Raw genomic sequence first — 26,925 nt, forward strand, 5'->3', positions numbered from 1 at the left:
GGAGGGGTTTAGGGGATGAGTTTACTTGGGGGATCTTTCCATGGAGGAATTTGTCATGGGGGAAGATCATTTCCAAAGGAGGCACAGGATTTTCTAGTATTATTTAAAAAACAATTAAAAAAATATATATGAAAAAGTTTTTTCAGCTAAAAGTAAGGAGCAGCATTAAAACTTAAAACGAACCGAAATTATTACGCATATAGGGTTCACCTCCTAATACCTCGCTCTTTACGCTAAAGTATTTTTAGTAATTTCAACTATTTATTCTACGGCCTTTGTGATTCAGGGGTTATTCTTAAGGAGTTGGGACAAAATTTGAGCTTTAGTGTAAAGAGCGAGGTATTGACGAGGGGGCAAACCCCCTCATATATTTAATAAAAACATACGAATATTACGTTCGTTACGTAAGTTAATTCGTAAGTTATGTATATATTTTACTAATAAAAACGTTCGTAAAAAATTACAAGTTCTAGTTGCCTTTTTAAGTTACCAAAAAATTGGAGGGCAACTTAGCCTTAAAAAAAAAATAATATGCAAATTTCGTTTTAATTATTCATGTTCTTAGAGCCAAAATCAAAGCATGCATTAATTCAAAAACGTTCAGAAATTAAATAAAAAAAGAAGTTTTTTGACTGAAAGTAAGGAGCGAAATTAAAACTTAAAACGAGCAGAAATTACTCCGTATATGAAAGGGGCTATTCCCTTGTCAACGCCCCGCTCTTTACGCTAAAGTTTTTTACTGTTTTAAAAAGTAGAGTTGAGAGAAAGAGTCAAACTTCAGCGTAAAGAGCGGGGCGTTGAGGAGGGAACAGCCCCTTTCATATACGGAGTAATTTCTGTTTGTTTTAAGTTTCCATTTCGCTCCTTACTTTATATGGTTACATACTAATTTTTGATTCATGCCCCTTATGACATGACTTTAAAAAAAATTCTACTCTCTCATTAAAACTACAAGCTTCTATAATAATGGTAGTTTTCTAGCTAGAAGGTTTTAGTTAGAAGTCAAGCTAATGTCTGACTTGTGACTTGTGATCATGTGTGAAGTCACGACCAAGTTTTCCTTCATGCAGAAGTATTATTTAGCGTTTACACACGATGTTCAATGAAAAATCTTTAGCTCAAACTTGAACTTAAGAATAGAATGAAATGGCGAAATGATAAAAAATATGTAGCAATACTTAAGTTTATACATACTACTGCTTATTTAAATATTTAAATGTATATATTCAAGTAGTAAATTGGATTGTATGTGTTATTTTTTTGAGAGGTCTATGACATCTAAGCGATAATATATGGACGCAACAAACTCAAATAGGCCCAAACTCAAACAACTTTTAGACATTCAGTTTAAACGTAAACGTGTCTAGTATTTATTTCTCTTTTTTCCCTGGATTATGTATCATGCATGGTGATGCTTATGGTTTTCGCCTTAAATACTCTAATTTTTTTTACCTTGTTCAAATCCATTTGTTCTCTTATACCTTCCAAAATTCAGGGAAAATTCCTTTAATGGTTGTCTGCCTTTCTATCTTTCCTGCACTAAGGAACAAGTTAGACTTCTCCTGCTCGAGAATTGAAATTTGATGATTTTAGTTGTACTTTCTTTGCCGATTTCAGAAATACAATTTCAGTATTATTTTTTTTATTGCTGCCATTTTTACTCATTATATGGCGTAACTGTTTATTAAAATTAGTTTTTTGGTGGTGATCGGGCGGTTTCGATAGTAAAAGTACAAAAAAATTCAAAGTCTCAAAAAAGTTTTCTAATGCGGTTTTGTATTTTGAATTGGAAAACGTAGTCAGGTTCACGTCTGTTTTTCCAGCCCCCATAGTTTTTTCATATTTGTTCTTTGATGGGACAAGAAACCGTAAAAATCAGTTGAAAACAAAGTATTTACAAAAGTATTTAAATAGCATTAACTAATGCAGCATGCAGCATCGGCAATGGGCCCTTTATAAGGAACAGAGCCTTGACCTATCCAAGATCAGATGATTCAAAAGTGATTTCATGTACTTTTTTCGTATAATAGGTATTTTTGCATGCGTTTTTTATTTTAATATTGTTTAATTTCTCATTTCACATTTCAAAATTTCTTACAAAACAAAATATCATGTCAATGTCAGCTTTATCTGTTTTCTTGTGGATTTTTTCTTTTTTCTTCTCATTTGTAATCGTAACTATACTTTCATGACTTTTTTTTCCTGGATCTTGTTTTATGTCAGCTTTCAATAAAAAAGAAGTTTTTCAGATGAAAGTAAGGAGAAACATTAAAATTTAAAACGAGCAGAAAGTATCATCTATAGGAAGGAGATTGCCCACTTCTCAACACCTCGCTCTTTACGCTAAAGTTTTTAGTACCTTTGGAAAAGCTTCCTGTTGTTCTAATTAAACTACCCTTGTGTTTAAGGAGTCCTTCTAAAAGAATTGGGACACAATTCAAACTTCAGTTTAAATAGCAAGGTTTTGAGGAGGGGACAATCCCCCTCATATACCAAATAATTTCTGTTCGTTTTAAGTTTTAATGTTGCTCCGTACATTCAGTTGAAAAATTGTTTTTTATTTAATTTCTGATCGTTTTTTAAATAATGCCAGGAAATCTGACCCCACCTCCACGGAGAAATCCCCCTCTCTATGGAAATATCCCCTAGACAATTCAATACCAGTGAAAATTTACCCCGGACAATTGCCCTTAACACCTCCACGCGTAAAATTGAGACAGAAAAGAGAAAGCCAGACATATAAAAGAACTTTGAATAGAAATTCTGGTAAATTCCCCCACTATATAATTTCTCCTGGCTAGTTCCCCCATCCCGGAAACTTCCCTCCCCATGGAGAATCCCCCCGTGGAAAACCTCCAGCATATAATTCGTCCCTCACCCGAAAATGTATACATGCTTCACAATAACAAATACTATGTGTAAACAATGGGAAAATTTTATGACTTATTTAGGACTTAAAGACCCTTCCCCTGGGGCTGTCGGGGGTCATGCTAATCAAAAGGCTTATTTATTGGGCCTTTCAACCATGATGAACAGATTTGCTCTCTCAGACCTCTTGATCTGACGACTTTGGGGAAAAAGGGGCGGGGAGGGGCCAGGTTACCCTCCAATATTGTTGGTCACATAAAAAGAGCATTAAAACTCTTAATTAAAAGTTCGAATGAGCCCTTTCACAATATTTCAGGACCAGTGTCTCGATACGATTAGCCCTGAAAAAAAATTAAGTAAATACGCATCCGTGATCTTTCTTCTGGCAAAAAATACCAAATTCAACTTTTTGTAAAAAGGAGCGTGAAACCTCTACAATAGGGTTTTCTTATACGCTGAATCTGATGGTGTGATTTTTATTAAGATTCTATGAATGAATTTCAAGGGGTATTTCCCCCTTTTTTTGAAAATCAGCAAACTTTTTCAGGCTCGTCGCTTTTAATCGTTACGACTAAGCTTAATGAAAATTATTTATTTGAAACCGGTATAATAAGCTGATTCTTTTGATATATCTGTTAGTATCAAAATTCCGTTTTTAGAGTTTCGATTACTATTGAGCCAGATTGCTCCTTGTTTACAGTTCGTTCCCAAATGTTTGAAAAGCTGTGTAATCAGAGTTAATTGAGAAGAGATTTCAAGCTGAATTCTGGCTCTATCTGACAGAGTATCATCTAACTTTTTGCTATGAATTTATCAAAGAGCTCCTATTATGTAATTTCTTTCTTCTTTTTTCATTTTTCCCCGGTTTCAGTGTTTTCTATTTTTTTCTCTCTTTTTTATAGATGAGTGGGATGATCCCTCGCTCTTAAGAAGCCATGTTAACTTACTTCATGTGCGGCTTTTATTTGAACGGAGAATGAAAATGATGGCGTCTGAAAAGGCAAGGAAATTGGCTAATCAGTTACGTAGATCTCGCGCTGTCGAAGAGCAGAACAGACAAGGGGTATGTTGAAAAAAGCACTGTTGTAAGGCTCGCTGAAATTGGCCAAAGTTTGATAACATTTTATTTTACTAGGAAAGTCTTTTTGCTTCAGTCGTTTGTGATTTCTATAGCAGAATCTATCAAGTAGTTGCTGAGTTGAGTCTCTAAAGATTTTAGGTATAACCCTCTCCTAAGGTATAACCTCCATCATAATACTTTTCGTGCTGACTGAAACTAGAGAACCCCGATTACAAATACTTGACTCTTGTTCACATTGACATTATTCATATTTTATTTAAATTAATTATCCAACAACGCCCGACGAGTAAGTTAATAAACCAAGACGATCGTTATTTTACATGTAGGGGAAATCTTCCAGGACAGAATTGTTGGGGAGGTTGAAATCATCGGGTGAGGGAATTTCCCGTGGTGGGGAGGGTCGGAATCACCCTGGGGATTTTCAGTGATGGGGAGGCAATTTCCCTGGAGAAGGAGTTTTCCACAGCGGGTAATTTTTCAAGTTCTATTAAATGAAGAATACAATCTTTATTATTATCCGAGGGGAATTTTTCGCGAAGAAGAATTTCCCGAGGGAGTTTTCTGCAGGGGAGAAATTTCGGGAAGGGGAGGGGAGGATTTTCCTTGAATTTCCTTTCTTTCGAGATCCCAGCAATATGTGACGGGTAAGCTAGCAAAATATAGAAGTCAAATTTAACTTACTTTTGCATGTCTTGTGTGAGATGCTGTGGACTACTTCCTGGGCTCTATTCTTCTAAATCGCTGTAAATTTTCGAAATCGCTCCAGATCAATCTACATAATTTTCAATGCTTTTGTCAAAGCTTGGAGTATTTCGGCATCACATGATATTTTTCAATTAGAGTACATTGAAGGAGTTTAAACTAGATCTTATTATGTAAGATTCACTAAGCTATTACTATTCGCCTGAAAAATCACCTCCAAAGCTGATTAATGGTATTGATAACTAAATGATTGTTATTTAGAATTTTTTTCGACTTGACATGAAGATTTTCCGAGAACAACTAGCAATTTTATCTAGGTAAAAAAAAGTAAAATAATAATAACTCGTGCTGCTTGGGAAAATCAGAGAGCTGGTAAACCGCTTCAATACTTAAGATTCTATTAAATAGGTTTATTAAAAATAGGTTTATTAAAAACTAGATGAAAAATCAGAATATTAATGTGTGCAGTATTTGGCGGATTGAAAGATTGTTTCCTGTTAGTTCAAGTCCGGGGAGACCAAAAATGGCATTAAAATTGAAAATTTCTCCCTTAAACCTGAACAAAGGAGTGTGAAAGCATCCTTTTCGCTTTTGACCTAATTTCGGTTTTAACTATTTTCCTAGAAAAAGGTGGATAATTCGGCACAGTCGATTTCGAGCGACTCTGTATATTTAAATAAGAAGCGACTTGCAGCGACTTGCATAAGAAAACGTTTTTGCAGCTGTTCGAAATGACGAAAGTTTATGAGTTTTTCAAGGTTGTAAAATGAATCATTTGACCTAATGTTGTTGTGATCTGTGCACTTGTTCCATGTATTTTTACAATATGATTTCAACAATATGATTATGATTTACAATATGATGGTTTACAGAAATCCAACGTAGGGATAATTTTTTCAATAAAATGAAACTCTTGGTTGAAAATAAACATAGCCATTTATCAAGAGCAAGGAATAAGTTTCTTTTTCCTTTTATTAAAAATGAGAGATCAAGACTAAGTTTAAGATATCAACTTCACGAGATTGCTAATAAATATAAACTACTTGATTTAATAAGTGAGTCACCATCACTCTATACATATAAAAAGAAATTGAAAGAGATAGTTCTTTCTGCCTATAGTAGTGGGGACTGAATGTAAAGTGATTTATTTATAAATTAGTTTATAAGTCCCATCCATGTCTACGAGTCAATTTTTTATTCCGCTTCTTCTCTCTCTCTCTCTCTCTCTCTCTCTCTCTCTCTCACTCTCTCTCACTCTCTCTCTCTCACTCTCTCTTTCTCTTTCTCTCTCTCTCTCTCTCCCTCTTCCTCTCTCTCTCTTTCTGTCTTTTTATGTACTCCGTGTGAATTATTGAGGTGCTATTCCTTCTTCTTTTTTCTCTCTCTCTATTGTTAAAGGAGACAAAACGAGTTGCCAAAGGAGACAAAACCTGTCTCCTTTGAATAAGATTTATGTATATCGTTTCTTGTTTAATAAAGTCAAGTCATTTCAAAATACTTTTTTTTTTTGAAAGTGCGGAGAGAATTCAAAAGCTAAAACTTAGCCCTGCTGTAAATGGAGAAATGAAACCTTATTCGGACAGAAGTTAAAATTAGAACTCCTATGCTAAAGCCCTGTGAGGGGCTGCTGCAACTGTTACCGACAGGTCACAGTTATGGAGCATCACTTACAACTATATCTTACAGGTAGTAAACCTGTATCAAGTTTTCAGAAGCATTATAATTACTGTAGGTTATTATTTGCAAGATCAACGTGGGATTAGAGAACTTTTGAAATAATTTCTGCGTGTACGAAGTAATCGTCGAAACTCTTTATTTCTATTCTTTTGTTTTTACTTGTATTCAGACTATGTAATATTTACTGCAGTTAATGAACATTCCTGAAACGTTTTATTGTGATAGCTTTTTTTCTTAGCTTATGATTAATTTTGATCTGAAAGAGTGAAGGTCTTCTTGCTTAGTTTTCATTATATTTAACTTATGAGATATAATAAACATCAAAATTGATAGTTTTATAAAGAAAAATTAGAACCTCTGTTTAAGACTCGGGATTTCTGGTATTATTTCCCAAAATTCATGAGAGATACGGCAATTTTGCATAGGTTGTCAGAGAGATAATATGAAGTTCCGGTAGTATTCAAAGTTATTTGATTTATGAAAAGTTAAGCTTCGAATCTAGGGCATTTTGCTTCGGCAAAATATAAGAAATTTACAGAATCAGAACTTCAAAATAGAAAAAGTCGCAAGAGAAATTGTATTTCTAGAAAACAAATCTAACATTCATTTCGTTGAATATCAAGATCTGTCTATCAGAGTTGAAAAAAAAAAGTTAAGTATCTCTTGGTTGTCAAGATAATCGATGTGCAATGACATTTCTAGGTATTATTTTTTTAGTGTACAGTTTTTTTGGGGGGATATAGAAGAGTACATGTCCTCTTGCTTATATTTGTTGCCATTAAGTGTCTAAATTATAATAAACCTCAAAACCGAAAATTTTAATAAAAAGACGGAACATCTGTGTCTCGAAATCTGAATTTTGGCTATTATATCCCAAAATATGTCAGAAATACGGAAATTTTTCCTAGGTTATCAAAGAGTTAGTATGAATTTCGATCATTATTCAAAGTTATTTAATTTCTAAAAAGTTAAGTTTTGAAGCAAGGTCATTTTATTTAGACAAAATATAGGAAATTTACAGATTCAAGGCTTCAAAGAATTTTCTTTTGGAAAACCAATGTCAGCTTCAGCTCTTAGAAGAGCAAGATCCGCCTATCTGTGAATGAAAAAAATTCTAGAAAAAAAGTTACCTCTAGAATAATTCTAGAAATATTTTGTTACTTGATTACTCCATTAAAAAACAAGAGGTATGAACTAAAATGAAAATTCAGAAAACAACCCAAAAATTGGAATTTGGCATTTGAAATCGACTTTTTCAGAATTATTGCCAAGAAATCTTCAAGGGATACTGAGTTTCCTTATCCGATTCTCAGAGAGATAATTCAATATTCCGCAGGAGTACGATATAAAATTGTTTAGAGAAAGTTTACTTTTCCAGCTATGATAATGTTAATGTGAGACGTTGGACAACATGACGAAAAAAAATGGTTTTTAATTTTTTTTTTCTAGAAAACTAATGATAGCTTTAGAAACTTCACAGGAAGTTTTCCACCCCGTTTTACGATTCCCATACCCAGGGAAAGTTATGGGTTTGCATCTCTTACTACTCCAGAGCTGCATATCGCTGATCACGAAAAAATAACAGCTGCGATAGCACTAGTATTGCTCTGCAACACTATTAACGAAGTCAAACTCAAAACGAGCACAAATTACCTCTAACAATTGTGGCATTGCTGCTCCCCCCAAACCCCAAGGGTTAGAATGTTGTTTGAACTTTACTGAAATATAAATACATTACATAGGTTTTACATTACATAGATTACATTACAAAAGAATACAAATGAATGTGCATTATCAGTTTAATATACATATGCTGATATTTATCCCTTAAGGTCTTAACAGTTTTTTATTTATTGAAGTTAAAAAGCCAAAACAGTTAAAATGTGTTGTTTTCAGTAAAGTGTTGATTATATTCTGGCCTTGAAAAGGTATGGGGGTTTTCAGCCCTACTCATGTTAATTTCTGCTTGTTTTGAATTTGATTCGGTTATTTATTGTAATTTTTGTTCGTTTTGGGTTTTATTTAAGTACTGCTGGTAGTTTGTGGTAGTTTTACGCTTGGTAGATTATTTGATTTTATATCTGCTCACTCTTTATTGATTAAAGTTCTTTACTTAGAAAAACTTATTTTATGGAAAAAGTTTTTTTTTCTAGATAAATACGTAAAAGGATTACCCTATCTCATCCGTTATAAACATTGTTAGTTTGTTCGTCCAAACTATTTAGAACTGGTTGGGCAGTCTTGCCATATCTTTTAGAGCTTGGAATAAGAGATCCAAATAAAGGACACAAATCTGAAAGCCGACACCTACTATCCTATAAATCTTAAAAACCATTTAACATTTCCCGGTTTGTGTCTAAGATATAGCTATTCAGTTATATTGAAGTTTTATATTATTAGAAAGTGTGAATTTTTATTTTCAATTAAACGGAATAGAATTTTTAAGTTCAGGAAAGGGTACTCCTTAGCAATTTTCTAGCGTACCTGCTAGGGAGACGCTAAAATCAGCTCAAAGGAAATATTGTTTGAATAATTTATAGCTTTGGGAGTACTCTCTGGTGCCACTCGCTTTGATTGAAAACCTTTCCAACACAGGCTGTGTGAAATTTAATGGTTTCTTTGATCAAATGTCGTTGTTAAACCACATATTCTCAATTAATGTCGATAACGGCTTGTCCTCTGGGAGAATTTTCTATTGGGATTTTTGTCTTTGAGACAGTTAGCCGACGCTGAGGCTTGCAAAATTATTTTAAAGTACCGAATCACCTTAAACTGTTTTCATGTGTCTTTCCTTTTTTCATGGCACAAAATTTTCCATCCTCTAGGGTTTCATATCTCAGTTTTGAAATCCCAACAAAAGTTTTTAAGTTTAAGTGAATTTGTAAGTCAGTTTAAAAAGTACTATCTAAACCTTTCTTAATTGACATGTGCAATTTTTAATTAAGTCATCGTCCAATTGATCTTACAAAAAGCGACATTATCAAGCTGAAAGAGCAAAGGACACTGTCCACTAATCGACAAAGCGACTGTACAGTTTATTTTTGCTAAGTGGTCTTCCAACTACGGGTCGCGACCTACCAGTGGGTTGTGAGTGAATATTTAGTTGATCGTGATTGTGAGCATTAAAAGTGGTAATTCTCAGATTTTGCAGTGGCGAGTAGTGGAATTCATTTGTTCTAGTTTAAATAAAAAAAATAAAAAAATTACGTGTGTTACCAATATGAATGAAAGACTGTTAAAATAAGAAACACGACTTAAATAGCTTTTTATTTCTTACATAAATACATCTGCAATTTTTTCTACAAAGTTATTTCAGTGTATGTGTTTCCGGTTTTTCTTCAGTACAGTTTCAGCAAAAACTTCAACTTTAGTTACTTTTAACCGCAATGAGTTTGATGTATCCATTTTTTTTGCATAGTCTTAATGTAAACAATAGCCAAAAATCCGGCCTCACACAGATATGAGCTACTAAAAAGAAGGAAGACTTTCATTCATCAAACAGGCAAGGATAGTTATCAGAAACTGAGAGCCAGAATTTCGAGAAGCGTTTACGGTTAAAACTATTTTTCAGTGACATATTTTCTGATAAATCAATGAGTTCCTTCACTTGTTTTTGTTGGCATACTAGTTTGTGAGTTGTCTTGATATGGGTTACAAATCCAATCCAACGAATCAAACTTTTTTATCTCTTCCCCATAATAAGGTAAAAAAAGGTAAAGGATACGGTATTAGACTGTACAGTCCGTACCGGCGGTGCTGATCTCCGTTTCTTGGCCCTTCAGCCAGGAAGTGCAATGGGGGGTTGGGGGCCAGCCATCCTGTGCTTTCGCACACCCTTCCTGTTTACCTTCCCCAGATTTCTCCAGGTACCCATTTAGAGCTGGGTCGACTCTGGCTAAGCTTACAGAGTCACGCCACTGACCCCCGTCCCAAACTGAAGAATTGGGTACACTGGGATTCGAACCCGCGTCCTCTCAGACAAGGGATCCCGAATCCAGCGCCATAATAGTCGTCAAAATTACTTTTTAACAGTGATAAGTGGCTGGAAATTTCAGACAGTACGGTCGTCTTTGGCTGCACTTGGTTTTCAGCAATAAAAGTTCAATTGCTTCAAAACACATTGAAATACATTCAATCATACTTGCCATTATCGATGCAACTTTTCCACAGCATAATATTTTTCATGAGCGCTCGAATTTTATCGTTAACTGCAAAAATGTCTTGAAGCTTGCAGATTCCGTTTGAAGATTCCGTTTGAAGCTTGTTATTGTTTGAAGCTTGTTATTTGGCCACGTGGACCAATAGATGTATTTGGATTCCATGGACATACAGTGGATATTCTTGGTTCGAGACTTCTTTTGATTCCTGAGAACAAATTTTACTCTCGTTTTGATAAAAAAAACTACTTCCATTATAACTTATAAATTTCAAACACATACTAGAATATTTTTCTTCAAAGAATTTTGCGGCAGGGAAACGCCCATTTATTTTTGACTGGCGCAGTATTTCTGAAAGTCTTCGTCGGATCTTCTCTCCGATTCCGTTTGAAGATTCCGTTTAAAGCTTGCAGACACAAATTGAGTTCGTTTAATTTGGAAAAAATATCTGCCAAAATAAGTGAGCTTGAGGATGAATTCGTCGTCCAATAGATGTTTAACATATCAAGTTTTTCCTTTCAAGTAAATTGTAACTTCATTATGCAATTCCACTAATCGTGTCAGTACCTTGTCCCTGGATAAACAGCGAACTTCTGTACGCAGAAGAAGAGATGTATCGTACCCGTTTCTTCACACACTTTTTGAAATAGGCGGGCTTGTAAGGGCTTTGCATTAATATAATTTATAATTTTCACAGCCTTGTCAAGTACTGCCTTGAAATAATCGGGCAGTGCTTTGAAACGGGTGCTTCTCTATGAAGGCTACAGTGTGTCCACAAACTGCACGGACTTTGTTCAAGAAGTATTGTAACCACACTGCTATTTTCCCGCTCATAGCCACCGTCATTGTAATGTTCTTCCATTGTAAAGCTTTTCCTTTTTATGGATTCAATTGTATTGAAAATGACCTCAGCAGTTGTACAACTTACTGACTTGAAGAACAAGATATCTTCATGCACGCCGTTCTGCCGTAGATAAAGCACAAAAACAAGCGGTTGAGATAGGCCTTGCACATCGGTAGACTCATCTGTCTGTAGTGTATAATATTCACTACGTCTTTTCTCAAAGACAGCAAAAAGATGGGTGCCGAAGTTTGAAATTTTTGTTAGATGGGTTGGAGCCCTGTCAACTTTGGGAACCACTTTGCTAAGGAATATTTGCTCGAGGGAATATTAGCCACCTTTCCTCTGATCATTCATTAGCCACCTCTGCTTTTGACCATCGGTCCGGGCACCTTCTTGCTCACCGTTCCTCTTTGGGTTCCCTTAATTAGGAAAAATCAGTAGCAAAAATACGTGTTGCAAAGCTTCTGTAATTTTTTAAAAATATTTAATCCCCCCCAAGATTGGCCCTAAGCTTGCACCCGCCAACCAGGAATCCAAAACAATTGTAAAAAAAATCTGGTTGTTTGACATTTCAGTCCCTCTCAAAAAACAAAATTCTGATGTCTCAATCTAAAATGTTGGCTTCATGCCAACATTTTATCAAGGTTCCTCGTTGCTCACATAGAGGGTCGCAAAAGAAAACTATGAAATCTTATTCACTAGAAACTATTCTTTAGATTTTGGCCAATAGGGAATATGGTCAAAAAGAGATGTGTTAACCTAAATACCATACCTGAGATTCCTTTAATATAGGTACTAATGCAAAGGAGGGTGATGGGGGTTTGGTCAAGAATTCACCAAAATGTGAGTCTTTTCCTATATAAATTAATATGTATTTTATCATCTATTTGCCTTGTACTAATTTGCCTTCTACGTTCTGACGACTTTACCCCCCCCCCCCCCAACGAAAAGGTAAGAAAGGTAAGAAATAAATTTATTATTAGTTTTTTTTTTCAAGTCTATTGCTCCGTAGAGGTACTCGATGTGAATTCTAAACGTTAAGAAAATTGCGTATTTTAAAAAGAGAGGTATTTTTAAATTTTTAACAGTTAAGTATCAAAACGGAGGTTATTAATATATATCATGAAAAGAGAAATCACCAATGCAACAGCACAAACACACAAAAAAAAAAGAAAAAAAAAAGAGAGACAGAAGGAGAAAAGGAAGACTGTTTTCCTAAATTAGTGATTAATATAGACCAGCACTTGAATGAGGCCTTAACCCTACTCATCCATACAATCACATAGATCAAACAGCATATCTAAAACAGCTTAATGAAAATAAATTTTCTGAGAATAACGATCATCCAGTGAATGTGCCAAGGGGTTATATAACAAATAAGTTTTATTTCGAGTAAAGTAGGTTATAATAAAACATTTAAAGTAAATTTTCTTCTAGATATATTTTGCTTTCAACGATAAACCTTGAAACTTAATTAATTACTAAGGCCGAACTGAACAAAATAATTTAAAGAAATAATTAGTGTCCTAGACAAAGATATTCACATTCAAACTATTATGTTGGAATATGTGGGCTATTTGGACTGTAGCCGTCCTCAGCACAAAAGAAAGAGAAAAAACCATATAATTTTATTACTGAAAGGAAGCTTAGCTAAAATAAAAAGCTTTTTTGTGAGCTAAACTTTCTTAAAGTAATGATTGTAAGTAAGATTAAACTTTAAGAGTACTAGTTTGGATTTCACACTGTTTAAGTGTGAGCATGGTCACCTAAGATTACTAGCGGTTAGTCGCAGAAATGCAGTATTATGCTATGTTATAACTCCTTCTAGTTTCAAGTGTGGAAACTTTAATAAGGTTTTAATCTTTCTGAACAAATATTAACAGAAAATCATATTTGCTTTAATAGGAGATTCACTTAAGAGAGGCGTTATCTGCAACAAAAGTTTTGAAGTTTGAATTAGAAACAGCTCGGAAACAGAAAATAAGCGTGGAAAATCAAATGGCTGAATTAAAGGTAGCGCATGAATCACAGGTACTCAATTTTGTTTTATATTGGTTTATACACAATCAGATCTTTTATCTCAGTAAGCTAGAGTCGTAGTGAATAGTTTTTCAGAAAATAGGAGCATAATTTTTCAATTATACCCACTCGTCTTCCTCTGAGGGGTTGTCTCTTCTTATGCAACTGTTCAAAAGCACTAGTGTACGGCTTGGGCTGTTTGCCTACAGTAAGAAAGTTTTAGACCTGAGTCTTGCTCGAGAAATAGCTTTGTTAGGTATTGAACACGACTTCGGAATTATCATCCAGGGTAAATCTAAGGTATATGCTGATCCCTTGTAAGGAAAGTCCGACGAGGGCAAAAAACTAAATTGAAGACTATTCGAACATTCAAAGGTATATCGAACATACCGTTTAAAGCTTAAAGGTAGAAAGCTTAATATCAGGCCAAGACAGATGCTACATTCCTCCATACGTTCGACCAAAAATGCTACATAATTGGTCACTTCCGACCAAATAGACAATAGATAAAGGTCATGTCTGACCAAATTAACAATAGATAGGGGTATCATTCTACGGGATGGCGTTTGTCTGGTTCATAAGCTACCTGCACCTGCAAATGACTTAGGTGGTAGTTGTAGTAAACCCACCTAGTTTCCCCAACGTAAGAAATATGTTTTATCATGTTTGAACTTGCTCAGAAAAATAAAGTTTTATTTTAATGTATCAAAAGCTCGTAACAGAGGGTGCATTAATGGTCCTGGTCACGTCCCCGACATTAAAAAGCCCATTTTATGCTTCAGTAATATGAATTTAAAGATTATACTAGTGGTTTCCCCTCCAAACTACCCCCTTCATCTTTTTATTCGCTCAATGTGATATATTATATTTTCTTTCAAGTCTGTTTTTTGTCTTTCATTCAAATCCGATCTTATTTAGATAGAAAGGAATGCTAAAAGTAGCAACAAACGCAAGAAGCTTAGTTAATTTTTTTTCTCAACTGTAGTCTTATTTAACTAGTAATGAATGCTAAAACTGGGAACAGACGTAATAGATCTGTGCACGTCCTGCTACAATCTATTCAGCTCTTATGTATTTTGTATGTTTTTCCGAGCCTGATTTTATCTTTCTTTCGAATGTTGGTCACATACCAATGAAAGTTAAAACTAATCGCTGTGCGAAAATTATACGAAATATCTAAGTGCACCCCTGTTACTGTCTTATCATTTGTTTTTTATTCATATTTTTTTCAAGGACAATTTCATCCTTCAACTCCAATAGTAATGAATACGACTTCTTGCAAAAAGCGCTAAAGATCTGCTCATACCCCTGTTACAATCTTAACATCTCTCTTTATTTACATTTTCTTTCAAGGATGATTTTATCATTCAAATATAGTTTTTATTCCAATAGTAATGAAACCGAATCCCAGCAACAAGCGCAAAAGATCTTCGAAAACTGCTCCTGCAATTGAATAATCTCTTATTTATTTTATATTTTTTTTATCCTAATTAAGTCTTCTCTCAAGTCCAATTTATTTCAATAGTAGGGAAAACGACTCCTAGCAACATGTGCGAAAGGTCTGTGTGTACCTCTCGTACAGTCTAATCATCTCACTTGTTGATTTTATATTTTCATTGGAGCCTAATATTATCTTTTTTCAAGTCTGATTTTCATTTAAATACAAAAGATGACGCAATATAAGAGCTCATACCGGAGATAAGCCTTATAAATGCAATATATACACTAAAATATTTTCTCAGAATTTTACCTCATCCACACAAACCAAGGCTCATATAGGAAGCAACATGGCTTTCAAAAGAGTTTCTATAGACCTACAGTTAACCCAGAGAATGATTACTTCATTTTGATATTGCAAGAGTGAACATATATTTTCTTTTTGTGCTGTAATTTTACAGTATATTTCTTGGACAATTTTTTTGTATCTTTGGTGTATTTAACTGACCATACTCATTTACCTTGAGAGAATGTATGCTCAGCATTTTTTTTCCTTTCAAGAAATTCAGCAATGCCCTTTTATTTACAATTGACCCATTCTGAAACCGCCTTATTTTTTTCCAATGTTAGTTAGAAGTAATAATTATAGCAGTATCACTAGAGGACAACTCAATACATGTGAAACAGACCATCGAGAAACCCACTGCAAGCATTAAAACCTACCTAAAAACAGAAAGACAAATTAGTCCTCTGAAAACTGGCACAACATAACTAAAAAATTCATAAAATACCTTAACCTATTGAAAAACGTTATTTAGTAAATAATTATAACAAAGTTCAACCCTCTGGAGTCAATACAGGAAACTCATCAAAGGAAAAGTAAGTATATACATCTTATTCTGCTCAAAAACAATAAAACCAGAAATCTAGCACATCATGTTCCTTTAAAGAAACCTAATATAGCAAAAATTACTTGAACAAAAATAGAAAAAAGACTGAAATTACTTGATCAATTGCAGCGAAAGACGAAATTGCTGTAACAAAAATATGAGAAAGTCAAAATCATCTGAATAAAAATTGAAATGGCAAATCTTTACGATAAAATTTAAAATTATGACTAAAAAATTTAAAAAAGATAAAATCCCTTGAACAGCAAAAAGAAATTCATTGAACAGAAATTTAGAAAAGACAATATAAATAAAATGGAATTGCTGAAGTTCTTGACAGGAAAAAAACACGGAGTAAACATTCTCTCATTGTAAACACGTTTGATAAGCTAACTTTATTAAAGATAAGTAAGTAAGAAAGTAAGACGGCAGTAGACTCTTAAGGTCCGAACCGGTGATACTGATCTGCGTTTTGTGGCTCTTCATCCAGGAAGGGCAATGGGGGGCTCGGGGCCAATCATCCTATCTCATGCTATTTTTAATTATATTAAAGGTATGTTAAACAAGGCAAGAAAGTTTATTAAACAAATACGTCGTATATTATAGCACAAAAAAAGAGAATATCACTATCAACGTAATGTAATCATTTTCAGGGTAAACTGCAGCTCCGCAGTAACTCCTTTGGAAGTTCAGCAATGTTACTTTTTGTACGAACCTTCATATGTGTTGGTAAGATGTAATTTTGAGAAAAGGCTTTAGTGAACATCTTGCATTTATTAGTCTTTTCTCCAGTATGAGCTCTCATACGGGTGGATAAATTACAACGGCAGGTCAAACTTTTTGGACGTCCCACAATCACGCAGCTCTTCCCTCTATGAACCTTTATATGCATGGATAAGGTTGGATTCAGAGGAAATGCTTTAAGGCAAACTGTGCAATTATAGTAGTTTTTGCCAATCTAGACTGTAACATATGTGGATAAATTATAGATCTGGAAAATCATTTTATTGCATATCCTACGTTTAGAACGTCTTTCTCCAACATGAAGTCTCACGTGGTTAGATAGATGAGTATAAAAGTGTCTAACGCAGCTGTTGCATTTATGCGGTTTAATTCTTTTTTATTTCTCCGCCAAGGCCTCTTTTTCCTAAATTTTTGATTAACTGTCTTCTGGAGTAATTTTTCTTTGAGTATTTGATATTTCAAAACTGTCTCTGAATTTCATTTTATCTTCATGCGCTGGTAATGTAAGTTGTAGGATGTGTTTCACCTAACTCAATTTGATTGATACTTCCATCCATAAGGTTATCAAGTCGCTTCTTGTTTTATTTTTTTGGGTAAAGGTTCCTCGACTTAGGTATCAAGAGGGTCATTTTGGTAATCAGCAACAAGGGGGGTCTTAATACCTTGTAGCTTTGTCGGACTCACCAGAGGCTTTATCCATTTGTAAAAACAAATGTGTTGAATGTTCACTGGTAAATTTGAAACTGAAGTTAATTTTGGTCTTCTCAGATCCTAATACATTTGGAGTAGTCGCGAAGGAAAAATTTGGGGGGATTCTTATGTGATAAGAATGGAGCATGTCCATCTCTGTTTGGGTTTTAGGGATGATGATCTTTCACTAATAATTCAAAAAGAAGAAAAAAACATAGTTTATAATTAAATAGGGAAAGAGGTGATTATGCATGATTTAAGATCGTTGGAGTACAAAATACTAGTAATGAAAAAAATAGAGCAAAAAGAAAATCGCGAAGGCCTTAGCTGAACAAATCTGAAATTACCACACAGAGTAGTGAAATTTGAAACATAGAAATAGCCTCCAAAGAAAATATAAGTTAAATTGGTGGTGATTTGATTGTAGCACAGATGATTTGCACAGATGTGTGCAAATCTAACATTCTTGCTGGTAGGTGTCGTTTTCTATTACTATTTGAGCAAAAATTGGAGTTTCAAGAAAGATAAAATCAGGCTCGACAAAAAATGAAAATATCAGATAAATTGAATCAAAAAGGCTTGGAGAAGAGGGGGGTGTGCAATTTGAAAGGGGGAAAGCATTAGTAAAATCTGTGTATTCATGTTATTGAAGCATAAAATTGAGGTTTTTATTTTGGGGTTGCCCCACTAGAACCCGTTAATTCCTTGCTAGCGCTGTTTAAAATCATTTGAAAGCAATGAAGGAGTGGGGGGGGGTTTAATAGTAGCGTCAAATCTTTAATAAGAATAATTGCATGTTTCTTCATCAATCTTTCCAAGGGTTCTATAAGCTCTTTTGTAATTTCGCATGCACCATTATCAATTCGTATGTTTTGGGGGACTTTCAAAAAATCGGGCTCCAACCTTCTATTGTCAAAGAGAAAAATTCTCGGGTTGGGTAGAATTCAATCTGTGATTGCCCTGTGTTTAGGTCAAAGACCAAAAGGAGAAACAAAAGCCAGAACTTTAAACACTAAAACACACGAAAAAATTCATACTTAGCGTTTGCTATAGATCAAACTAACACAGAAAAATCGCCTTTCATAGTCCTTTTCTGACTTTTTGGTTTAATCCTCCCCTTGAATCCCATCCATCATTCTTTACAGTCTTTCCTAGTCTTGGATAGCCCAATAGTCTTGTCCCAAATATCACAACCCTCACAGTTGGGTATTTTTTACAAAAAAAAAAAATGGTAAAAATTAACATAATAATTGGACATAAAATTAAATATAAAGTTAATTTGTCATAATTTAGCTGTTAAAAAACGAATGAAAGCAAATCCTACGGGGGTAAAATTGAATAAAAAATTGGAGGGGGGATATAGCGTGTGATTTTGCCTTGAAAAATTAAAGGCCGAAAAGATGTATATATTTGGCTAAACAAGTGCAATTTCCTAACCTTTTGGCCAGCACACAGGGGTAATCGTCATTAATTTTTTTTGAATCAAGTTAAAAGAAATGTCTAAAGCCCTAGTAGCTAAACTCAAGATGAAACTAAAATCAAACTCGAAAGAAAGATATAAATAGGCTCGAAAGAAAAAGTAAAATAATTGAGAGGTAATTTGATTGTAGCAGAGATGTACGCAGATCGAAATTGCATGTTGTTAAGAGTCGTTCTCATTAGTTTTCGAGTAAAACAATATTCGAAAGAAAGATAAAATCAGGCTCAAAAGAGTGTATGAAATGAACGAGACCTGAATAGATTTTTGCTGGGATATACACAGATCTAGTACATTTATTGCTATTTTTAGCATTTGTTACTATTTAAGTAAAACTAGAGTTGAAAGAAAGACAAATTAGACTCGGAAATAAATGTAAAATAGATAAAAAGGGATTAGATTGTAGGAGGGGTTTGTGTAGATATGTTCCGTTTGTTGCTATTTTTACCATTTGTTACTCTTTCAATACAATCAGATTTAAAAGAAAGATAAAAAACAGACTTGAAAGAAAATATAAGATATCATATTTAGCGAAAAAGATGAGGAGGAGGGGGCTATTCGGAGAAGAAAATCTTCATATTTACATAATTTAAGAATAACATTAAGGTCTGCGTCACTGGAACCCATTATGTGCTTTCCGTACGAGGTTTTTATGCGGCAAAATAAAATATTATTTTTCTAAACTTTCGAACTTGATAAAACAAAATTCTTACATAGGGGAAACACTTGGGTTTATCGCACCTGGTACCTGCGTCATTTGCAGGTGAAGATGGCTTAAGAACTGGACGTAGGATTATATCTTTAATTTTGTGTCACTTTGGTCGGACGTGACCCTCACCTATAGTCGATTTGGTCGGAAGTAACCATTTATTTAGGATTTTCCTGTCGGAAGTATGGAGAAATGTAGCATCTATCTTGGCCTTATGCTAGCCTTTCTACTTATTGGGTAGTTTCGGTTCATCTAGTGCTTAGAACTCTTTTTGCGAAAGAGGCGTAGCTACAGGAATGAGATGGTAGTTACGGTATATTCTTCGTATGCCTCCCTAGATATTGGGGTGCTTATACTCAGTTTGTTGGCTTTATTCCTTTCCCCTGCATGCAGATAAGTTGGATTTTTAATTTATTTTTTCAAATTGAATTTTTTTGACAAGATGGCATCTCATTTAAAAGACACGATTTATGACAGGAATGAATCATTTCAAAAGATCTTAAACCTAAAGATTTTTATTCTTGATTCTTTTCTTACTTTTTTAATTTTTTTTGCTTCAAACAGTTGAACTTGGGTAAAAAAAAAAACAAAAAAAAAAAAAAACAGAAGAACATTGCTCTACAAATAGAAAAGACGAGTCCTATAAATAAAAAAAAAGAACCAAAGTAGAACGTAGCGTTTAGGTGTTTCCATTTTCTCTCCTTTGCTCAATTTAGTCACTTTGTACTTTTTTTTTCACCTATTTGCTCACCTGTTTACTTCTCCGTCTGCCATTTATCACTTGTTTAAAATACGTCTCTAAAGTGTAATTTCGGTGTCTTTTTGTGTAGGTTGAGAACTTTGTCTACTCGATAACTACAGTGCAAATTACACGAGAAAAATTAATCAACTCGTTTCTTTGACCTATCGTGATTATAGACAATTTCAGTAAAAGCTTTTATCCAAAGTAGACAGCATTGATTTTGAAATTCTGCAAAGAACGTAGAGGAATAAAACTGAACTAAAAAAAAAAGAAACTTGGACTAACAATATTTGATATATTTATGAACTTTTCCCATGGATAAAATGTCTTTTATCACGCACTAATTGCTTTAGTGTTAGACTTATCACTGTAACTTCAAAAAAAGAAATTTTATGTGGTTCGATTTTACTTTATTGTAGAAATGTATAACGGATGGATTAAGAATCTCTAGAAATGCTTGTCTTGAAGTGTTGTAGATCTACCTAGATCTTGGATGCAGTTAAATAAAAAAAAAAACAAGTTATTTAAATGAAAGTAAGGAGCGACATTAAAACTTAAAATGAACAGAAATTACTCCGTATATGAAAGGGGCTTTTCCTTCTCAACGCCCCGCTCTTTACGCTAAAGTTTGACTCTTTCTCTTAACTCTACATTTTAAAACAGTAAAAAACTTTAGCGTAAAGAGCGGGGCGTTGAGAAGGAAAAGCCTCTTTCATATACGGAGTAATTTCTGTTCATTTTAAGTTTTAATGTCGCTCCTTACTTTCATTTAAAAAACTTGTTTTTTTATTTAATTTCTGAACGTTTTTGAATCAATGCATGGTTTGATTTTGGCCCTCCGCAGAGGAATAATTAAAACGAAATTATATTTATTTTTTTTGGCTAAATGGCTTTCTCATAATTTTGATCGAATGCTTTTGAGAAATAAAGATTGGGGGAGGAAGCCTAGTTGCCCTCCGATTTTCGGTTAATTAAAAAGGCAACTAGAACTTTTAATTTTTTACGAATCTTTTCAAACAGTTCGTGGTAACGAACTGTAGTAAGGAGCGACCCGGCTCAATAGTAAACGAAACTCTAAAAAACGGAATTTTGATGCTAAAATATACATCAAAAGAATCGGATTTTCATGCTGATTTTAAATATATAAGTTTCATCAAATTTAGTCTTTGTCATCAAAAGTTACGAGCCTGAGAAAATTTGCCTTATTTTGGAAAATAGGGGGAAACACCCCCTAAAAGTCATAGAATCTTCACGAAAATCACACCATCGCATTCGGCTGAGAACCCTATATCAAAAATTTCAAGTTCCTATCTAGAAAAATGTGGAATTTCGTATTTTTTGCCTGAAGACAAATCACGGGTGCGTGTTTATTTGTTTGTTTGTTGTTGTTTTTTCCCCAGGGGTCATCGTATCGACCAAGTGGTCCTAGAATGTCGCAAGAGGGCTCATTCTAACGGAAATGAAAAGTTCGAGTGCCCTTTTTAAGTGACCAAAAAATTTGGAGGGCACCTAGGCCCCCTCCCACGCTCATTTTTCTCCAGAGTCAACGGATCAAAATTTTGAGATAGCCATTGTGTTCCGCATAGTCAAAAACCATAATAACTATGTCTTTGGGAATGACTTACTCCCCCACAGTCCCTGGGGGAGGGGCTGCAAGTTACAAACTTCGACCAGTGTTTACATATAATAATGGTTATTGGAAAGTGTAGAGACGTTTTCAGCGGATTTTTTTTTGGTTTTGGGGATGGGGTTGAGGGGAGGGGGCTATGTGGGAGGATCTTTAATTGGAGAAATATGTCATGGGGGAACAGAAATTCAATGAAAAGGGCGCATGATTTTCTAAAATTACTATAAAAAAACAATGAAAAAATAAACATGGAAAAGTTTTTTCAATTGAAAGTAAGCAGTAGCATTGAAACTTAAAACGAACAGAGATTATTACGCATATGAGGGGTGCTAAAAATACTTTAGCATAAAGAGCGAGGGATTTAGGAGGAGATAAATACCTCGCTCTTTATGCTATAGTATATCACAACTCTACTCTTTAAAACAATAAAAAACTTTAGCGTAAAGAGGCATTGAGGAGAGTACAATCCCTTTCATATAAGGAATAACTTCTGTTCGTTTTAAGTTTTAATGTCGCTCCTTACTTTCAGTTGAAAACACTTTTTTATTTAATCTCTGAACGTTTCTGAATTAATGCATGTTTTGATTGTGGCTCACCGCAGAGGAATAATTGAAACAAACTTGTATATTTTTTTTTTGGCTAAATGATTTTCTCATAGTTTTGATCAGACGATTCTGATTTAAAAAAAGGGTGGGGGAGGGGCCTTAGTTGCCCTCCAATTTTTGGTTACTAAAAAAGGCAACTAGAACTTTTTTTACGCACCGTTTTATTAGTAATAAATATATATATAACTAACGAATTAACTTACGCAACGAACTTTTATATTTGTATATTTTTATTGCGTATATGACGGGGTTTGCCCCCTCGTCAATACCTCGCCCTTTACACTAAAGCTTAAATTTTGTCCTAATTCTTTAAGTATGGCTCATGAATCACAAAAGCCGTAGAATAAATAGTTGAAATTAATTAAAATACTTTCGCGTGATGAGTGAAGTATTGAGGAGGAGACGAACCCCCTTATATACGTAATAATCTCTGTTTGTTTTAAGTTTTAATGCTACTCCTTACTTCCAGTTGAAACTCGTGATAAATATCTCTATGGGAAGATCCTCCCTCGTAAACCCCTCCCCTTAACCCTCCCCCCCCTAACGTGAAAAAGTCCCCCTGAAAACGTCCGTGCACTTACCAATAACCATTACTATATGTAAACAATGGTCAAAGTTTGCAACTTGCAGCCCCTCCCCCGGGGACTTTAGGGGATAGTTAGCCATAGTTAAAGCCATAGTTATTAGGTTTTTTGATTGTGCTGAACAAAATGGATATCTCAAAATTTTTATCCGGTGACATTGGGAAAACGTTAGCGTGAAAAGTTTGTTCGTCACTTTAAAAGGGCACTATAACTCTTAATTTCCGTTAGAATGAGCCCTCTCGCGACATTCTATGACCACTGTGTTGATATCATCACCCCTGAAAAAAAACACGTATCCTTGATATGTCTTAGTACTATTGGTATCAAAATTCCGTTTTTAGAGTCGCGGTTACTATTGAGCTCCTTACTACAGTTCATTACCACGAACTGTTTGGTTTCGTTGAACAAGTGAGAACACACTGGCTCACGTGGAAGGATGACTTTCATATGGCTCATATCCTTTTGAAACTGGGCGCTAATTTCCACAACTTGAGAGCTGCTGTAGATATACACTGTTCAGAATATTCCCAGTTTTATTTCCAACAAACAAGCTACAAATTTCATTTAACTCAGGGCTGCAATGTGTTCAAGCATCTAAGCAGTTTCCCATTCGGATATCTAAGTCGGGCTCCAGGCTGTTGATGAGAGAAGAGGAGGCAGGACTAAATGACTCGGCATCATAGCAAACAAGGGTAAATGGTAGCAAGCAAGACATGGAGACCAGATTCATAATTTAAATAAAGGACCTCCAAGTATAGTCCCCTGTAGGACCTTACTAATGACTGGAATGAAAATTAGATCATGTGTTCCAACCAGTCTTCGAAGAGGAACTCTTCATCGGATCGATTTAGATAGAAGTTTATTATCTATTTTACGGCGTTATGATGCAGTTCATCAGAAATCAGCTTATCTATCAACCGTTTGTGGTCAACCTTGTCAATGATTTGAACCCGTCTTAGACCTCTTGAAGACGTCTTGAATTTGTCTTAGACATCCTCTGAGAGGATAATATCAAGGAGTTGACCAACTTCTTTATAATATTAAAATCAATTAGTTCAACTCATCATCCTCTTCTAGATTTATACAGAGCTCAAGTCAGAAATGGATTTCCTTCATGGTGTTTGCAAGTGTGAAGGATGAAAATAGTCTGGAAGTTTTACCAAGCAATTGGTAAATCTTGACTTAGTTAAGTCATTAGCTAAATCTTTTTGACTTGATCCTTGAAAAAAGGAAATACGTGGTTGTTCTATGAAAAATTCGAAGAAATCCCTTTAAAAGAAAGGTGATAAGAGTGAATGTGATAATTATAGGGACATTAGGTTTGTTTCTGTGGGATGCAATTTTCTCAGGTGATGTCATAATAGGAATCACGTATTACTCTAATAAGTATCATAATCAAAACGATACTTACTAGACTAAGAGACACTGTAGATAAAATTTTAAGAGAAAAATAGTGTGGTTTTATGAAGGGTTGGGGATATGTCTTCAAAATTGTCCCTCTTAGATTAATAATTGAGGAGGTACTGAATCATCAGACCCCTTTAGTCCTCAGCGTTATAGATTACGAACAGACATCTAATTCAGCCGGTAGAAGAGCTTTAGTGAAGATTCTATCCTTGTATGGTATAGCCTACTGGACAATTACATTGCAGTGATTAGTGTCATGTATTAGAGCAATTTTGCTGCAGTTACAGTAGGAAATGAAGTTTGTAGCTGATTTGGTGTTGAATCAATAGTTGAGCAGGGTTGTGTCCTATCGCTGTTTATATAACAGACTATGGACTTCATGGACTTCGTGTTAAGGAACACAGTAAAGTTTTTGGGAGAGCATGGAATCAAATGGGAAGGTAAAAAATCCTAGATTTAGATCATGCAGATGATTTTAGTGTCTTGGATAAAAAATGTTTGCAGAATGAATGAATTTTTGGAGGTTTTCAGAGTTCAGGGTTCGACAATATGGTTGAAAATTAATGTTAAGAAGCCTAAGTTTGTTAGAATAGGAATAAATGAAGGTGAAAAGGTGGTACTGGGTAAGAATAAGATCATCCAAGTAGTTAGCTTCACTTTCCTGGGTAATATTAGTAGTAAAGTTGGTGGCTGTAGTGAAGATGTAGAGAGTAGAATAGCGGAGGCCCAGGGTGTTTTTTTGTCTATATTTGGTAAAAACCAAGTCTGCGAACCAAAATTATAATATTGGAAGTTACGGCATGACAGTGGTCAAGTATGGTTCTGGAGCGCGGGTGTTTCGAAGGGCAGAGGAAGATTTATTGAATGTTTTCATGAGAAAGTTTTGTACGGATGGTTTGACCTAATGGACTGACGTAATGTCAAACTACATTCAGTACGAAAAATGTAGGTCTATTCAGTTTTCTAGGGCTATAATGAAAGAAAGGTTGACATGACATGGTTAAGATAAGTTTTACTGATGAATGATGACCGTGTGCATGCAACTCAGCCCCGCGGCTAACTAAACCCCTTTTAACTCAACCCCTTTAATGCAACCCTTGTTCAATTCAACCCTCATTTAACTCAATCGCCGTTAAACTCAACGCTGATTCAACTCAGCCCAGCGTGTAACTCAACCTCTATTCAATTTAACTCATTCAACCCAATCCCTAATCAATTCAACCTCATACAACAACATCCCCTTTTGTGTGAGCAACTGCCTAGACCTTAGAAGTTAAATGCTCTTGATTTGATAGGGATTAAGCTAAATGAGGATTAAAATGCACGGGGCTTGGATTGAATGAAAATTGAGTTGAATGGGGTTGAATTTCATGAAGGTTGATTCAAATTGGGATTGAGATGCACAAAGGTTGAGTTGAATTGTTAAACAGATGGAAATTACTTGGTGGTTGAGATGCATGAGGGTTTAGTTGCATGGGAACCAACGATGACAGATTGCCAAAGATTGTTCTTTGGGTCTTCCATCCGGAACAAAAAGAAAAGCAGATCGTCCCCGCTTGGGATAGGAAGAGGTTATAAGGAAGGATTTAAAGAAAATTAGAAATTCAGGGGAAGGGATAAAATGTGAAGCTTTCAATAGGTTTGGGTGGAAAAGTAGCGTGTGCAGGTGTTTTGGCCTAGTGCATTTTTGGGGCTATAGTTAGTTACTATACTAGTTTTAAAAATATTTATTATTGCTACAACACCGTGCCTTTATCCGCTTCTGAATAGCCACATTCATAAATTTATTATTATAAACCCTTTTGATGCTTTCTTATTTTTCATTTTATGTTTTTCTTTCCTAAATAGTTACTACAGAACCTGTGGAACATTAGAAAAGTTATATTCAGCTCAACTAATTAAACATTTGCTTGCAGTTCTATTATTTTACTATTCTTTGTCTGATTTTTTTGTCTAAATATGAACCTCGATTGTCCTATTTGTGAATTAGAATTGTCGTGAATTTATTAAAATTCCACATTCATAAATTTATTATTATAAAGCAAAACTTTTTGTGTATTCTGATCTTTGTGTTCCAAGAATACTCTGCTCAAGCTTAATACTCCGTTTTAGTACTTTCGTTGAATTATCAAAGTCTCTTATTACTGATTCTCTGCCTAAACTTAAGTAGTTTCATTTAGTTAATTACCAACTTTCTTATATCTTTATTAGGTTTGCAACTTTCCAAGCCGAAGTAACATAGTAACAGTGGTCAGAATAAAAATATGTTCAGCTTTTTTATAATTCAGTAAAATCCAGGCTAATAATTCTATTGGGTAGAACTCGACGAAATTGTATATTGGAGATATTTACACTGGAATTGCTCGTTGCAGGCGTCTACAAGTCGGAAGAGACTTTCTTTAGAATTAAACTAAAAAAAAATGTTTTTTTTTTTAACTGAAAGCGACATTATCCTGTGTATGAAAGGGTTTGTCCCCTGCTCAACGCCCGCTATTTACGCTAAGGTTTTTTTTTATTGTTTTAAAGAGTAGAGTTGTGAGAAAGAGTCAAATTTAAGCGTCGAGAGCGGGGCGTTGAGGAGGGGACAGTCCCTTTTGTACACGGAATAATTTATGTTTGTTTTAAGTTTGAATGTCGCACCTTACTTTCAGTTAAAAAATTGTTTTTC

The 26,925-nt window shown here is 34.6% G+C and overlaps 1 protein-coding gene across 4 annotated transcripts in view; it reads left to right on the forward strand.

The window, feature by feature from the left end:
* The window catches only part of LOC136037141 (uncharacterized), a 152,674-nt gene that overhangs the window by 68,331 nt on the left and 57,418 nt on the right, over positions 1–26,925 (forward strand). For 3 of the 4 annotated variants that reach the window (XM_065719640.1, XM_065719641.1, XM_065719642.1), the window contains exons 13-14: positions 3,771–3,931; positions 13,235–13,360. In XM_065719640.1, the coding sequence (XP_065575712.1) occupies positions 3,771–3,931; positions 13,235–13,360 (287 nt within the window). The remainder of the gene's footprint in view (positions 1–3,770; positions 3,932–13,234; positions 13,361–26,925) is intronic. The other variant, XM_065719643.1, reaches the window with a different exon arrangement.

This window comes from Artemia franciscana, chromosome 16, assembly GCF_032884065.1.
Source record: "Artemia franciscana chromosome 16, ASM3288406v1, whole genome shotgun sequence".
Classification (NCBI taxonomy): domain Eukaryota; kingdom Metazoa; phylum Arthropoda; class Branchiopoda; order Anostraca; family Artemiidae; genus Artemia; species Artemia franciscana.